The sequence below is a fragment of the Saccoglossus kowalevskii genome, chromosome 3 (genome assembly GCF_978046115.1).
Source record: "Saccoglossus kowalevskii chromosome 3, keSacKowa6.1, whole genome shotgun sequence".
Classification (NCBI taxonomy): Eukaryota; Metazoa; Hemichordata; class Enteropneusta; family Harrimaniidae; genus Saccoglossus; species Saccoglossus kowalevskii.
This window is the reverse complement of record NC_140643.1, coordinates 13774200-13791980: the sequence shown is the minus strand read 5'-3', so window position 1 is coordinate 13791980 and position 17781 is coordinate 13774200. Positions and strand designations below refer to the sequence as shown.

Here is a 17781-nt window from a genome sequence, read left to right as displayed (position 1 = left end):
AAAAGTGTTCTAGGTCCTTTGTGTAATTAGGTGTTCATATGCAAGGGATTTTTCCACAAAAAAACAACAAATTCGGTCAAATTTTATTTGTTTAATCCTATCCCAATGGATCTGTGAAAGTTTGTTTTTTTTTCCCAAATTTGTAGAAAACTGATAAATGCATTTTACAACTTGTCTATTTATTTAGTTTTATGGTGTATTCAAGATGGCAGCCCCATATAGTAAATATCGCATTTATTTTATTTTCACCTGTGCACCTGCTGACTGTGGATATAAGGGAAACAACTGTGATGTTAGTTTACAAGTTGGGTGACATTTCAGCGTAATTTCTACCTAAAAACAACAAGAAACCATGTTTCAAATAGTCTTTATGAGTAAACAAAATGACTGGCAATCATAGGTTTATGTCAAATAAAAGTGTCAATCTCATCCAGTTTATGTATTAAAGCATGGTGTTAATGATGTAAGTGATATGTTCTAAACTGTTTGTCCAGCCACTTAGTGGAGACTGTAGAAATAGAAACGACTTAGTCACAATGCAAAATACATATTTACGTGAAATTGAACATACACATTGTATAGCTTTTATAGTATGTGAAACACACAAACAACACTTAGTTGGCATGGAGTATTTATATGCGCAAAAGTCCTTACAAAACAGATAATAGACTAGGGTAAGATGTTAGCACACGGAATTAACATCTACAGTTGAAGTAATAACAGCTGTGTGACATGTAAACAAATGATGGGCGGGTCTACAAATTGCCTTTCCCATGACGCATTGGTGCTATCCGGTGGACTGCAGAGCCGCGCTTTTAAGTACAGTCTACGTGGTAACCCCAAGGAGTTTTTTATAAGAAATATCATAGTCCCTCTATCCCAGGGACTGTCGATATATAGTAGAATTTAGCTGAGAAAAAATTTCTTGAGCCAAAAGAATTTTAAATGACTGGAATAGTCTCAGAGAGTATGTTGTGAGTGCGTGAATTTATAAAGAGACTTGACAACCTTATGGGTGAATCATTATAGGGAAAAATAGCCGACTGATTCTATTTATCAGTATAAAATCAGTATCACTAAAATGCTGCCGTGTAAACAAGGTAAATATTTCACTTACTTTTCGAATCAAATCATTCCCAATGCCAGATCAACAAATCACTTAACATCGCTGTGGCGTCGGGGCTTTATGGCGCACTGTCGATATTAAACACGATTTATAAGATACTGATATTCGCGATACGGGGTGTAAGCTATCGATCAATTTCCGATATACCTATATTCACCTTCCACGATTAAATCTGGCGCGACCTTGGGAGTATGTGTCACGTGTTAACGTCTGACCTACTTAAAGTGCTTCCGGGTTCAGAGGTCGGAATCATCAAGCCCGTCGTATTTCATTGTTTGAATTACACACAGTATAGTTAGCTCGATAGTGCCCTAATTACACGAGTTAAACTCGCTGGTTTAGATAGAACTGAACTGAAACCTGGAACGTCGTTTCAAGTACCGCAGTATTGCTATCATGTCATAATGATGTATACGTATTAAGGTCGTCTCGACAAGCCCAGTCGGCTACGACTCAGCAAATATACTACTAGTACTAGAAGGATACTACTAGGATTTGGGACGACACACCGAGTCGCCGCCAAGCAGTGTAGTGTAGTGCAGTGCAGCATAGCCACGATAAATCCCTGGTAAGTTTATGATACCCTGTTATTCAAAAATTGCAATAGAAATATGATAATATTATTTCGTACGTTTTTTTATTGTTACGCGACAAACATATTCCTATTATCAAGAGATTAATAATTTTTGTTCGAACCATCTTGTGCCAGTCTTTAGCTAATCGCGATTGTCCAATTGTTATGGCAACGTGCTGATGATGAGATTAGTGACGTAACTCGGTAATCGTTATTCAACAAACTTGATGAGTTTCCGCGGCATTTATATGCTTTGCACATTGGTTACATCATAGGATGTGCACCACCCTGTCCAGTATTATGAGAAGACTCATCCGTCGATTTTCAGACACCGCAGTCACCAGGGAACCTTACATCAATGGATGAAATACGGTTGTCATAACATTGAATGATATCTTATTTGTCTTTATGATTAAAATTACAAGCTATGAATTCAAAAACATGAAATTGAAAGCAACTATTGGTATATTGTATGAATTTTGGCAGCATTAGTTCAACAATAGTAAAACCTAGCTAAGAGAAAATAGTCTGAATAATTCAAGTTAATTGCAAAATAATGTTGTTTTTTAATGATAGATCTGGCTAAAACTTGTGACAAATTGAAAAAATTACACATTGTGCTGAATAAATGATTCCTTTAGATAACTGATCAAAGAGCAAATAAAAATTGCGGTTTCCCCAACTTTGTCTATGGAATCAGTGATTTTTAAAATCACTTCATATTTTCCTCCCAACTTTTGATGTAACATGTTTCAAGTTTTTTTTGTAATTTTCTACAAATTTTAAATCAACTTATTTTCCCAAATTGCTGCAAGTTTTGATTATTGTATACCCTATACATGTTTTTGATATGCAGTCCCTCACCCCCTTGGCTATTTTCGCAGATTTTTCGTCGCCAGAACGATTCACGTCCCAAATGTTGGTTCTCTGGGCGTCTCTAATAAATACTCTATCTAACCGCTGGACTGAATTAGCTGAATTATGAAAGGTTCATAGAAAATTGGGCGAAAATCGGTCGTTTTTGGCCTCAACGTTTTTTTGCTCGGAAACGCAAGGGCGATAAGACTCGATTTTCAAGAACGCAGGTCGCTGGGATCGGACGGTTTCTATTGTTTCGAGTCTGTTGTGTGTCTAGAAACATAATAACTTTGTTTTTTGGTAAATATAGAACATACTCTGTTGCAATAAAGGATTTTGATATGCAAATCAAACAATTTTATTAGTTCCTTATTGTAACGTCTCCCATATAAATAGTCCTGTACTCCCCAGAATTTGACAATGGTACTAGCCCAGAATTGACTTTCTGTTCAGCGCGTCTTTGATTGTAGCAATGTTTATGCCACTGTACGAAAATACGCACACTCGCGAATTTGACAACATTCACTTGAGCGTTTTAGGATAGTGGGAATAGAAGCAAATAGATGGAAATGCCAGTTACGTCACTCATGAAGATTGATGATTCGATTGCTGGCCGGGATAGATGTATTTAGTGTTCATTTCTATGCATATTGTCTACACCTGCGATTCTCAATTTTGATGTGTAAAATCATATCGCTGCTGTGGACGGCGACGGCTGACAGATTGTTTTGATTCTGCGGCTCTCTTGGCATGGGCAACTGATTTTTAGGTTTCTGTTTTTTTTGATATTCTGACGTTCACTTGGTCGTATTTTGTATATACCACTCAGACACTGACAACAAGTAAGTAAACGGGCCGGAACATAGTCAACATGCCAGTTGGACTCTGAAGGCCCCGGAGAAACATTAATGAACGAAATTTACATTACAATTTCATGCTTCCGAACAATCTGATATTTATGCTGGATAACAAAGTATACAAGTACTGTCTACAATATACTGCATAATGGCAATAACGTACCTATCTAACCGCTGTTGATTTTTGTACAAAATTCCAAGAACACAAAACAAACAACTGACAACAATCGACAAAACAAAAACACTACACAGTCACTGTAGCCACACCAGTAAGAAAAAGATACTGTGGAACTCATTGCAAATGTAAATACAAAATAAATGTCAGTGAATACAATATTTAATAATTTGCAGCCTCCATGGACAAGTTCACAGCCTCTAATATTGCAAAACCGTTAGTTGTGAACTGAACTTTAAATCTCATCAGGATATCCGCATGAAGTTACACAGATAGAAAAAATAATGCAATATTAAGACAAGAAAATTATGCTTTTTTTTTTTGTCAAGGCTATATACTAAATTCCCTTATTTTGGGTGTATTTTTGTGAGTGTACATGTATCCATAAAATTATCAAAACTTAAAATGTAATCATAGTACAAATGTAAAGTAAACAAAATTATCGAGTGATTTTGGATTTTTTGGAAAAGTACTTGAAATGCTGTGACATGGTCTACTATTGGTGGTGGGAATTACCAAGCCAGTTTATAAAACAAGCCGGTAGGCTGGTTGGCATCCGCTCCGCTCAAAAAGTATCATGTTTTCGGCTGTTGCCATGGTAGGACATGAATAATAATAATAATAAGTATGCACTTATATAGCGCCATATATCCAAAATAAATGTTCATAGGCGCTTTACAAGACAAAAAATAAATAAAAATATTAAATCATGAATAAAACATTAATAGCAACAACAAAGAAAAACTACTGAGTTTCAAAAGTCTGTTTAAAAAGATGAGTTTTAAGTTTCTTCTTAAAAATGTCAATATTGTCAGATAGTTTGATATGTAGAGGTAGTTCATTCCATAAGGCAGGTGCAGCATGGCAGATGGCGCGTTGACCGTAAGATTTAGTATTAATTTTCGGAACGTTCAGGAGAAGATTATTAGTGGAGCGTAGACTGCGGGTAGGTTTGTAAGATGCAAACAGTTCACAAATGTATGATGGTAGGGTGTTGTGAATTGCACGAAAGGCGATTAACATGATCTTGAAATTAATGCGTTGTTGAACAGGAAGCCAGTGTAAGTTGTAAAGAACTTCAGTGATATGGTCAAATTTCTTGGTCCTTGTGATGAGGCGTGCCGCAGTATTTTGAACGAGTTGGAGCTTACGAATGTTCGTCTGGGCAATGCCGAAGAGGAGACTGTTTCCATGGTCAATCCTTGATGTAACAAATGAATGTACTAAATGTTTTGTGGTTACATTAGTTAGGTACTTCCTGATGGAACTAATATTGCGTATATGAAAGTATGATGATTTACAAATACTATTCACACGATTTTCCATGGTCATATGCTTGTCGAACTCAATGCCAAGATCACGAGCAGATGTTGTTGGCACAATGGTACAATCCTCAATCTATATAGATGGTAAATTTAACTTGGCCAGATTTGGTCGAGATCCAAAAAGTAACAGTTCCGTCTTGTCCGAGTTGAGTTTTAAGAAATTCGATGTTAACCAATTATGAATATCCTTGATCGCACTTTCCATATGTTGAATGTTGATGTTAATATCTTTGGTCTTGAAACATAAATATAGTTGTGTGTCGTCAGCATAGAGATGAAAGTTAATGTTGTGATGCTGGATTACGTCACCAAGTGGTGATGTGTATACAGTGAAAAGGATAGGACCCAGTACAGATCCTTGGGGCACGCCATACTTTAGCTTGTGTATTGATGATACTGATCCACGGATGCAAACCTTTTGTTGTCGATCTGAGAGATATGATTCAAACCAGGATAGCGCAGTATCTGCCACACCCATACCACTTGACATACGTTCTAGAAGAAGCGAATGGTCAACCGTATCGAAAGCGGCAGATAAGTCCAATAAAACAAGCATCACAATTTTCTGTTGATCAAGTGCCATGAGTATGTCATTTTGAACGCGTATTAGAGCTGTTTCTGTGCTGTGCGATTGTTTGTATGCTGATTGCATAGATTCAATAAGACTGTTGGAATGCAAGTGAGAGATCAATCTTTTAGAGACAACTTTCTCTGTGACTTTTGAGAGAAATGTAAGGTTTGAGACAGGGCGATAGTTCTTCAAGACATCAGGATCAAGATGTGACTTCTTGAGAAGAGGAGAAACAAGAGCTAGTTTAAAAAGGGCTGGAACGTGACTTGTAGAAAGCGATGAATTGACAATAGTAGTGATACTTGGCAGTAGTACATCCAAGGATTTCTTAACGAGAAAAGTTGGTATAGGATCAAGTCCACATGATTTATTAGGTGAATTATTTACAATATCTTTAACTTCATCTCTGGTGGCAGGCTGGAAAGTTTTTAGTGGGCTGATGATTGTTCTGCATTGTTCTTGTTGTCTATTGTCTGGCTGACTCTTTTGCAGGTCGGTCCATATTGCCTGGATCTTCTGAGCAAAAAATGTAGCAAACCTATTTGTAAGTTCTTGGGTTGAATCGTGTTTTGGTAGAGGTGATTCGTGTTTCCTGTGTAATAGAGTGTTAATTATGGTGAACATGGATTTCTGGTCGGATTGTTTATCTTCTAACAATGTAGAGTAGTATTCTGTCTTTTTGGAGTTGATTAATCGATGCAAAGATTTACATTGACTTAAATAGATATGTTTGTGCACCGTCAACTGTGTATTACGCCAGCGTCGCTCAGCCTTTCTTCTTTCCCTTTTCATAGATGCAACTTCTTCTGTAAACCATTTGGTATTTTGCCTGATTGTCACAGTTCTTCTTATTTCTGGTGCATGACGGTCCAACACATTTAACAGTGAAGAGTTGTATTGAGTAATAAGAGCAGATACAGTTGAAGCTGGTGATGTAATAACTGAAGTAGTACGGAGATTGTTGTAGAATTCTGTAATGTCGATGTCTTTGTATTTACGTGATGTAACACTTTTCTTTTCGGCACAAGGTTTAGTCAGGGGAAGTTTGAATATAACAGCATAATGATCAGATATGGCAGGGTCGCTAATAATGATGTCAGTGATGTCATTAGACGAACGAGTTATTAATAAGTCCAGGATATGACCTTTATGATGTGTTGGCATGGCGACATGTTGGATGAGTTTGGCAGTTTCAAGAATTGTGTTTAGTTGCGCGGAATGAATATCGTTCTTATTATCCATGTGAAAGTTGAAGTCCCCGGCAATCAAAAGTTTGCCGGCTGAGAGAGATTGGTACGACAATAGAGTGGTGAATTCATCAAAGAATTGACTAGCTTTAAATTTATTCTTCTGACTTGGTGGTGGACGGTAGATGATAATCAACTTCCAGTGGTCAGTATCGGAGCTTAGGTGCACTTGCATATATTCAAATGATTTAACAATAAGTTGTTGTTTTTCCTTGACAATTTTCAGGTTGGTTTTTGACAAAACAGCAACACCGCCGCTCATGCGTGATGTTCTTGGTATGTGATGTAATTTATAGCCCAAAGGTGTTATTTCAGCCATAGTATGATGGTCAGATTCATCTCCGCGAAGCCAGGTTTCAGTGAACATGATCATGTCCAAATCATGTTCATTAACAAAGTCAGTAATCTGTGTGGATTTATTTCTAAGTGACCGGGAATTCACAAGACAGCAATCAAGACTGTTAATAAACCGATAAGTCTGCTTCGGTTTTGCATGAACTGGAATTGTAGTCAGATTTTGGTAACATATTCTACTTGAACTTGGTGTCTGCAGGCAGGGTGTGATAATAACAGGAATGTGTCTCTTTGTACCTCCAGTGGTACCTCTCTTTGTTAATGAAGTCATGCATATATTATTTCTATTCAGTTCAAGCCAGGTGGTAGGACTCAGTCTTGCTAAAATGGGGTTGGTACTCACAGTCATTCTTATGCTAATTAAAGTCAGTCTGTTATATAATGGTAACATCATGATGAATAATAAAATGGCAGCTAACGTCGGTTTATAACTAAAACCGGGCGCTTATACAAGGTTCGCAAAAAAACGTTCAGTCCTTAGAAGTCACTTTATTTTATTGCTAGGACGTATTCTGCTGTTAAATTTATTATTTCCAACCGTTTTGCGATAGTATTTTCTAGATTGAAACATGGAGGCAAAAAGCTCCATGATTGAAGGCAGCATTTACAGTTCATTCATAGTTCAAAGTTGCGTTGAGATTACGTTGATAGAGTGTAACAATGTTGGCGCCGGTGATCTCTTAAAAATTTACCAGTGCGCAACATAGCCAAAATAAAAAAAACAAAAACATGATCATATAAACACTGCTATTTATAATAATATAAAGACTGGTAGGAGGTAATAAATTTGGGGCGAAAGTATTCAAAAATCAGTTTTTGGCTGTTGCTATGGCAGCGGTGAGCGAGAATTTGTTTTCAGATTTTACAACCTAACTAGAGTGAAGGTGTGACTTGCCCGCCAAGTTTGAACCAAACAGCCCAGCCAAAAAAATCACAGAAGAGTCAAATTTGTCGATAATGAAAACAGATATCAAAAATTCAAATAGTAACTTAGTGCCCACACTCAAGCTGAGTAGAATGAGCTATGTCTGAAGAGTTTTATCCTAAATTTGTAGAAGGAGATTCATTTAGCACGAAGCTATCCAGTTTTTTGGCTGTTACTATGGCAACGATAGGCCAATTTTTTTCTTCAGATTTTACCTAATAACTAGGGTGATGGTGTGACCTGCCCGTCAAGTTTGAGGGAAATAGGCCAAGCCAAAACAATCACAGAAGAATTAATACGTGAAAACACCGGAAACCACACACTCAGAAACACAAAATTGATTTTAAGGGCAATCCTAGCAGAACAGATCGCCAATAGTGAACAAAAATGTTCGTAAATATTACTGACCGCAAAAGAAGCTCATCGCGAAGTGTCTTGTAAAATTTGAAAAAAAAATGAGGAAAAAATTATACTAGTTTAATTTGAAAATGATGCCCTACTATGGCAACCATTTTGAATTAAAAATTGGTTCAAATACATAAAATTAAGTTTAAAATTTAAAATTTAAAAACTGGTTCAGGTGTTTCGATTTTTTTACTTTAGCTTGTCGCAGGGCTGTCACAGTTTAGCAATATTTCAGGAAAAGCCTTATCAAAAATGTGTTGGCTTGCCACATCCATCCACAATGTACTAACTGAAGCTGTACATGCACAGAGTGCAGCATTGCATTAAGGATTCTCATCACTAGTTTTTGAATAATGAACCTCAATCGCAAAGTCATAATTCTATGGAAACAAGTTAGCTGTTTTTTTGTTTACTTGATCAAATATGTAACTCAGGAAAATATTGATAATTTGTAATACTTTTTAAAATTTCCATATTTTTTAAGGTTTTCTCGCTTTGAGCTTGACACTACTATAAAGATCTGGAAGATCTTGTTATACTTTTGTCTTCCAACTGTTTTTGGTGATGCCTTCTTTTTTGTGTATAAGAAAAGTACAATCTCTAATGGAAAAATTTCCTTAACACTGATGAGTCCAATGATCAACACACATAAATTAAAATAATGACTGTAAGGTTGAATGTAAAATATAGAAGAAAAAGGTATATTTGCTGGATTTTATTATCACTGAATCATTCCTTCAGTAAAAATAGCCAAAATTAATTCTAAGCGAAAATAAAGTATTTTACAATAATAAAAACAAATTACAGCAAATTCAAGTGCTACAAAATGTACATACCTACAGCCAGTATAAAACAGCATATATGCAGAATATACACAACATTATACATGTAAATACATGAGGCAATGACACCTTAGTTTTAGAACAATACAACCAGACATTTTTTTCATTATTTTATCAACACATTTGATACCATGTATTAAATTGGTATTGCCAGGTCACATGTTTATTGAAAATAAGATAGATTTGTTAGTGTCACATATAATAAAGATGTATTCCCCAAGAAAAACGTATCTGAAAGACAAAAATGTCAAATGGCAGTAACTGACACTGGGTAATGTCTTGTGTTTCTGCGCAAAATGTCACAGAAATGCATGTTTTCCCTAGTTTTGATGCAGTGATGTTTCTATTTTAGTAATATTTCTGAGAAATTAATTTCTGTTTCAATTTCAATATTTCTGAGAAATTTATTTCTGTTTCAATTTCAATAGAATGCAATGTATGTATGGGTAGTTGTTTGCTGATTAGTTTCGTTCCTGGGCATACAATAAAATATGGCTTGTACCAATATATCAATTAAAAAAATGTTCCCACAGAGTTATCTGATTACATTTTTTAAACCATCATTATTGTGTGCATATTTTGCACATTTTAATGCATTAATTGCCTTGTTAATTAATTAATTAATTAACTTTAGATCAGATGTGCATAATTTCTCATTGGTTACTGGTCTTGATCAAAGGTTTATTTTTTAAAAGTTTAAAATGTCTTTTTACCGGTATTTGTAAAGGTGACAATAGTTGAAATTTTCATCAGAGGATGAATACAAATCCCGCTAAAATAGAACAATAATTATCCTTTCATTGTCAAATATCTTAGTAATATTCTATCTCTATGATATATTGCACAAGTTTGATTGTGTTTTGAATCTTTGTGAAAACAAAAAAATTCAAATATCACAGTGCTCTGTTTAGTGTAATTGTATCGTGCTGAAATTTGCACCATGTTTTCAACACAGCTGCCCGTTTGTATATTATATTGAATACAAACAACTGGTTGGCTTGTTTTTGTTTTTGGATTAAATGTCCATGCTGGTTATTTTCTCTGGAATGTAATTTTCAATAGTGGTGAAAGGTGGTGCACAGATTGTATATCCGCACATTGTTTTCTATGCCACACAATCCGAAAAGTACAGTGTGTTTAATTTGTTGCTGGGGACTGAAATTATTCAAATTTGGGATTCTACATATTTAGATGCACGTCACTATTTTTAGTCATCTTGACTGGCAAAAATTTTATTTTAAAATTGTCATGGTTATCGGCTATTAACACTTGTGAAACAAATTGAAAAAAGATATGTATATATGTAGTACTATATGAAAGAGATACATTTGTATCACATGAATCACACAATACAAGATTTATTTTGTAGCCCACAATATGTGATTTATTGAACAAGGAAAAAATGAAAATTACTCATGTACATGTACTTAACTCATCCAATAAAATTAATCAAATATTATAGGATCATGAATTTGATATTGTGTTTATCCAATATAGCGGTAGCTTCTAAAGGTTTAATTAAAACTAACACAGCAATCGTGACTTGTGATTACGTATTTAATAAAGTGTAGCGAGTTCTGGCTCATTTGCATAAAATGATCACTATTCATGAATATTGATTGCCATTAGCTTAATACTTTACTGTGATTAAGAAATATTGTTATTTTTGGAATCATCACTATATTAATTTAATAATTTCTGGGATGCATTTAAGTTTGGTAATATAATTACTAATTTTTGAGTCAATTCAAACTTTTCACAATCTATGAAAAATCAAGACTCTACATGGGTGAAACGCATTGATGTTCTCAGAGAAGGTGAGGTTGGGTGGACTTGACATTTCTCATATATTTGCGGCTTTATATCACGCAAAACACCTGAAACTACCGGGAATATTTGAAATAATATAATTTCTACAATGTCTGACACTGAGGATAGTCCTGTAGGGACAAATACTATACTTGCCATAGTGCTTATTAGTCACAATAAAGTTATAAATTTGAGTGTTTTTTTTTTCAGTATATTTCTTTTGTAGTGAAGCTTCCAGATATTAGCAGTATGCAGTCTAGACTTTTAGAATGTAGAAATACGTTTTTTTTTTTTTGCTTTGAATGCTGATAAATTTGCATCTATATGTGATTTAAGTTTGTTAGTATATTGTTGTAAAGGGTTTAGTTCTATCATGTTGATTTCATACTAGTCAAATTATTATGCCTAAGACTCTAGACACTGTACAGGTACTGTTTACAATGACTTGTATTTCCAGTGATTGTTTAAATATCATTATTTTAATATTCCGTTGTATTTCATCTCTGGTTTCATGTCTGTAGACACACTTGATTAGAACTACTGTACATTGAAAAAGCTGACGACAAACCAAGACAATCATTGGGTTATAACGATATCGTTATTAAAAACATGATATCTCTAGACAAATTTGTTTTCAATTATTTTTGGTAAATTAATCTCCAATTATCAGATGCCAATTTCCATCACCACTGATATGAACATACTTGATATTAATTTTTATTGTAATTGGAAACTTTTTTTAATTCTGAATTACTATTTCAGGAACCACCATTTCATTTTGTAATTGAAATCGGATCACCAGTCACAAAGCAGTTATTGCTTCACATACAACTACTATACAGCCAGGGTAGAGGAGATACTATCTATTATCATCAGACTTGTGAAAAATCTTGGATTACATGTAATAATAGAAATACACAAACGTCTGGCTTCTTTCAGTTGATTAATGAATGATTAGAGAAAGAGAGAAGAGAGAACAATAATAACATGTTTCAATGTTACGTCACCCTTTGATTGCTTCATCACTGCTGGCAATATATTAACGATTTGCCATATCCTATAGATAATGACGCAAAAAAGTCACGACCGTGGATAACGGCACAACTTTCTCCAATTTGCTTCTCCTTCAATTTATAGTTGGAGCCAAGTTTCCGGAAATGCTACTGGCGATGATCTTGTCAGACATTTTGGGAGGCGTAAAGTCAAATACTCCCACAATTTTTGTCTTTAGGTGGTATATGGGCAGCACTTCATGTGTCTTCAATTTTGGTTTAGTGATGAATATTCATATTAGAAATGTCATGTGATGATGATATGACGTCGATTCAAGCCTAGCATCCAATCACATTTGACACAGAATTATGTGCCGTATACGTATTTACAAAGCGATTCACCAGATCATTCTTAAATGCACTGGGAGGGGCACTCAGGTTGGTTAACCTTTTCACCACCAGTTTCTTTTTTTCATCAAAAATTCACAAAATAATCCTGTTTATAGTCTGTATTTTCCTTTAGAAGATGGGGACAAAAATAGCCAAATTTTTTTAGTAAAAACTGAAAATTGACTCAAATATTGTCTGTTGACTCCAAAATTTGGGTTCATTTCCAGAAATATGGACGACTTGGGTGAGAAAGTCAAGTGGTGAAAAGGTTAAAAACACAATTGTTTTGTACCCTGGGTGAGTGTGTCACCGATCATGATGGAAAAATGAAAGCCACTGCCTAAGATTAATTTACTTATATATAACTAATGGTTAGTACTAATGAGCTAGTAAATTACATTGCTATAACTTTCTGCAAAATAAATAAAAATAAGAATTCAGACTTGCATCTGATCATATATTTTCAACTTTTTGCAAAGGATTGAATGATTGTATTTTAAACTGTTTCATTAAATACAATAACAGCATCACTGAGCGTTGAGTGGAATTTTAGTGAAAGTGAATCATATTTAAATGGCCAACTAGTACCTTTAGAGAGAGTACTCAGTAACAAAACATGTCTAAAGCAGCACTGCTTTTAAATTTTTAGGGTCTATTAAAGTCTGTTTGAACCTTTAATACTGTTTTCTTCTTCTTCTTCGCCATTTCTGCAAGTGTTTTGTGGGACACATTTGAGTACCGCGTACAATAAATATGAGCAAAGAAAACCATCATGTAATTGTGGTTGCATAAGAACTGGAAACTTCACATATAGCACGTGGATAAAACCTTTTTTAAGTTCGAGAAAAGAAAACTGATATGAGTTGAAATTAAAAAGGAAGCGTCTATTTTGTCATTTTGTGAGGGTCCAGTGATCTGATTTGTTGTGAGGGTCCAGTGATCTGATTTGTTGTGAGGGTCCAGTGATCTGATTTGTTGTGAGGGTCCAGTGATCTGATTTGTTGTGAGGGTCCAGTGATCTGATTTGGTGTGAGGGTCCAGTGATCTGATTTGTTGTGAGGGTCCAGTGATCTGATTTGGTGTGAGGGTCCAGTGATCTGATTTGTTGTGAGGGTCCAGTGATCTGATTTGTTGTTATATGAACTGCATCTCTATACAATATACATATATATCTATACAATGTTTGTATATTATATATTGTAAGGTATATTCTACTGTGAGCCTTCAAACTTGAACTTGACAAAGCTGCTCTACAGCTTTAATTGTCATTGTTGTAGGGAAATTTTAGTATGAGACCTTAATGAAATCGTGATCTGATGTTAGTTGCATAGCCCTGCCCCTCCCCTGACAAGAACGATAGTTTTCATGACAAAAGGTACTATGACAAATTCCAAATATAGACACAAGCATGTCTAATACATTCTGGCTTTATGTATGAAAAACCAAAAATTAATTAACTGTGTTGTGTTTTTTTCCTCTCCAGAAATGTTTCTGTTGTGTCAACAAGTAGATGGTGCCGTGGTGATGTAAATGTAGAGTAGTGCATTATGGGTACTAGACACTCGGTATCCTGGTTTGACTGGAGAACTGCCAAGACGAGGCAGTCTAGTAACTACAAACATAAAAGTACACCAAATTACAACCATAACTGGACTGAGTTGCACTATGCCGCTAGTCAGGGCAACTTAGAAAAATTACAAGAACTGTTATCAATACAAGGTAAGTATAACAGTATCATAATTTTAATGTAAGAAAGTTAAATATAATATTTTTATTCAATATAAAAAGTTTGTAATAAATATTTGTAATAAAAATGTTTAAGAACATATTTAGCGAACTTCTTTGTGTGTGGTCTGGTAACATGCTGGGGGCAGCCATGTTTGTTTTTAGTATTATTAGAGGACGCTTACGTGTGTAATCGTTCCATATTTGGAACTTGCATTTCCTAATATGATAGAATGAAAATAACCAGTGCAATACTGCAAAATTACGGCACGGTGTAACTTATGGCCTTATGGTGACAGATGTATAATAATATTTTGTATTTGAACCAAGTCATATATTTCAGAGGAATATTACTAAATTGTTGCACAAAATGCATAAGAAGGTTATTTTGAAGATATCACAAAATAAGGGTAAACCCAGAAAGTTACAGGTAGACAGGTGGCTTGCTAAAAACCTGCCATAAAGTAGGCAACTCTGACCACTGCTACGCATCGGTTGATACTTCGGCTGTACTGTCTTCAACCATATACTGTGCATGTATTCTTGTAAAAACTTTGTAATATTCTTGTGTCGTATATTTGTGACAGGGAAACAAAACATAGATAGACAAGACTACTATGGAAAGACTCCATTATATTGGTCTGCTTATAAAGGACATAAAGACTGCATAGAAGAACTATTAAAGCATGGTGCTGATGTCAATAGTCAATGCAAACATGGTTCAACACCCTTACATGCGGTATCTGGGCTATATCCTGATTCCACATTATTACTTATAAAGGTTAGTTCAAGTATATTACTGTAAGGTCAGAAAAAAAGGTTTCTGGTCAATTTGTTTTTCACATGATAATTGATTAACACAAGCTTTTAATTTTGTATTCATTAAAGTTGTCATTGGAATTGTGCTTTTGTTAGAAATCAAAATTATGAAAAAACCTAAAAAAAATGTTTTAGCTGATGCATGTATTGGGGGAGGGACACTTATGGTATATTGCGCATCTCCAAACACTACATAAAAATGTAACATGGGCTCTACCACAAACGAATGTTCAAGTGATGCTTCTTTTTTGTCATATTTTTTCCCGAAGTACTTTTTTTTTGCAGTTATACAATATTTTGACACACCCACTTTAAAGGTATAATATGTTCCTTTCAAAGTGATTACACTTTCTGACTTCCATGTGTGAAGCGTACAAGTCTTTGCAGCTGTGTGTTTGTGTGTCTGTTCCAAAGATATCTGAAGTACCACTTATGATGTATGAATGAAACATTGTACGTAGGTTCTTTCAAATAACAGACCTGGTTATTTTAGGGTTTAAATCCATGCATACTAATGGTAATTTGCATAATTCAAGCAATTCTCTAATATCTCAATAACCACCTATCATATTTAAATTAAATTTGGCCCAAACTTCTGTTTTCAGTTAGTAATATAAACCTCAATACAGTGGATCACTTTTTGCTTCTCAAAAAGCAGATCTATATTAGCCAGCATGCTTCTCACTTAAAAAGCTATTCTTAAATTTCAATTCATTTCAAAAATCCCCTATTTTACTTTATATGTCTCCTATAGCCTCAGCACATAAGATTTTTTTAAACTTTCTTTTTCTTATCAGAAAGGTGCCGATATAGACATTGAAGATAACTGGGGAGTTACACCGATGTATCTTGCTGCTTGCAGTGGACAAATTGATTGTATTAGAATATTGGTGTTGTCAGGAGCTAATATGACATATAGAAATATGGTACGTCACTACGGCAACCAGGAATTGATTGGCTTAAATTTAACATTGTGGCCATTACCGATAATAAGATGGATTTACAAAATTTTGAAAACAAGACATTCGTATTCTGTGAACAAAGCAAATTCTACCTACATTGTGTGTCTGTTCCAAAGATATCTGAAGTACCACTTAGAAGTACAGTACATTTGTACTTGTTTATTTGATAACATCACTCTTTTTTTTCCTTTGAGTGCCATATTTGTTTTTTTCCTAAAAATTTGGGTGAAAATTTTTTGGACATTTTCTTTGTTAAATTGGAACAGAATAGACATAATTGGCCATTGGCATCAAATTATAATTATTTTTTTTGTGAAATATGACATTGTTGACTTTGGTGATTATAGCGATATCCACCCCTCAGGTTCTGAGGGCATTAATTATCCACAAACCTTTGCTTCATTAAGTTTATATAGTGCATACAACATGATGAATATAAATTTAATTCTGTGCCTTTAATTTCAGAAAACTGGAGCGATACCTAAACAGTTAGCTGAACACTACGAATTTTTACAGTGGTTGAAACTCCAGTCACAAAATGCACGGTCACTCAAAGAGCTGTGTCGTAAATGTATTCGTAAAACACTTGGATATCGACACATACATGAAGTGGGCACACTAGACATTCCAAGCTGTCTCCAACACTATCTACTACTAGAGGAAATCAATTGGAATATTAAATAGCTATTGATCAATATTTTCTACCCAATTTCATAGATCATATTTTCACGTAATTTTTTAATGTTATTCATAAATTATTTGGTTGATATAAATTCTATAATATCCATGGTAACGTGTGGTTAATGTGTCCGAGAAAGAAGCTGTATATTGTTGTGAACCTGTGTCTGTCTGTATGATTTTTTTGGATGCCAGATCTTTAAAATTTAATAGTTAAATATCCTTCATATATTTGAATGTGTCTCAAATCATTGGGAACATATTTTGCCCTTTTCAAAAAAAAACAATAAGTACCTTTTATTTTGTATACTGTAAAATACATTATTTCAGCTGGAATTAATTTTCGCTAAAAAGACTTTTTGGGCGTATTGTATGGAATTTATTTTCACTAATTTTTTACGAGTTGAATGTAAAATATAGGAAAAAGGGTATATTCGCTGGATTTTATTTTTGCTGCATCATTCCTTCAGTGAAAATTAATTCCAAGCAAAAATATATTTTTACTGTATTTTACAGTACTGTATTAAATTACTTGCCTAACTTGCATACAGTTGTACAGTTAGTGCAGTTTTTCATGATATTAATCACATCACATGTGTGTCATCACATCCCAATTATTACTACTCATTGCCAATCATTATTGTATCAAATTATTTGCATAATTAATTCCACTGATAGCTATGTGACTTCAGTCATGGTAAGCTCCATATGGATTGTTTCAGTTTATCGATATTAGCTCTGCTTTCATTTCCTGATTTTCACTCAGCTGTTTTGTGTCGTCTTTTACATTTTCAATTTCTTCTTGCAAGCCACATTGCTTTCATACTAGTTGTATCACCAAATGGCCACCAGGTAGCCATTGCTTTGATTGGTTAAAACATATCAACATGACATTTAGTTACTATATTGTCATTCAATAATGGTGGCCGCTATTTCAGCAAACTGTAGTTCACACCCAAAAGTTCTGATCTGAACAAAAAAAAAAATGCAGCAACTTGTTGAAAATACTTCAGAAAACAGGTATTAAAGATGTGGTTTCACAAGGCTGTAGGAATATACGAGTTCCCTTATGGCAAGCAATGTTAAAACATAATCTGGACTGTATTCCCAATGTGCACCTTACTGTTTAATTGTCTTTGGAAGCCAA

General features: G+C 34.5%; 1 protein-coding gene across 1 annotated transcript; it reads left to right on the top strand.

The window, feature by feature from the left end:
• Positions 1–1398: 1398 nt before the first annotated feature.
• On the top strand, positions 1399–16743 carry LOC100372700 (ankyrin repeat and SOCS box protein 11-like). Its single transcript, XM_002741566.4, has 5 exons — positions 1399–1694; positions 13934–14169; positions 14763–14956; positions 15792–15920; positions 16422–16743. The coding sequence occupies exons 2-5, from the start codon at positions 13998–14000 to the stop codon at positions 16638–16640; spliced, it is 714 nt and encodes a 237-aa protein (XP_002741612.1). The 5' UTR covers positions 1399–1694; positions 13934–13997; the 3' UTR covers positions 16641–16743.
• The last annotated feature ends 1038 nt before the right edge of the window (positions 16744–17781 follow it).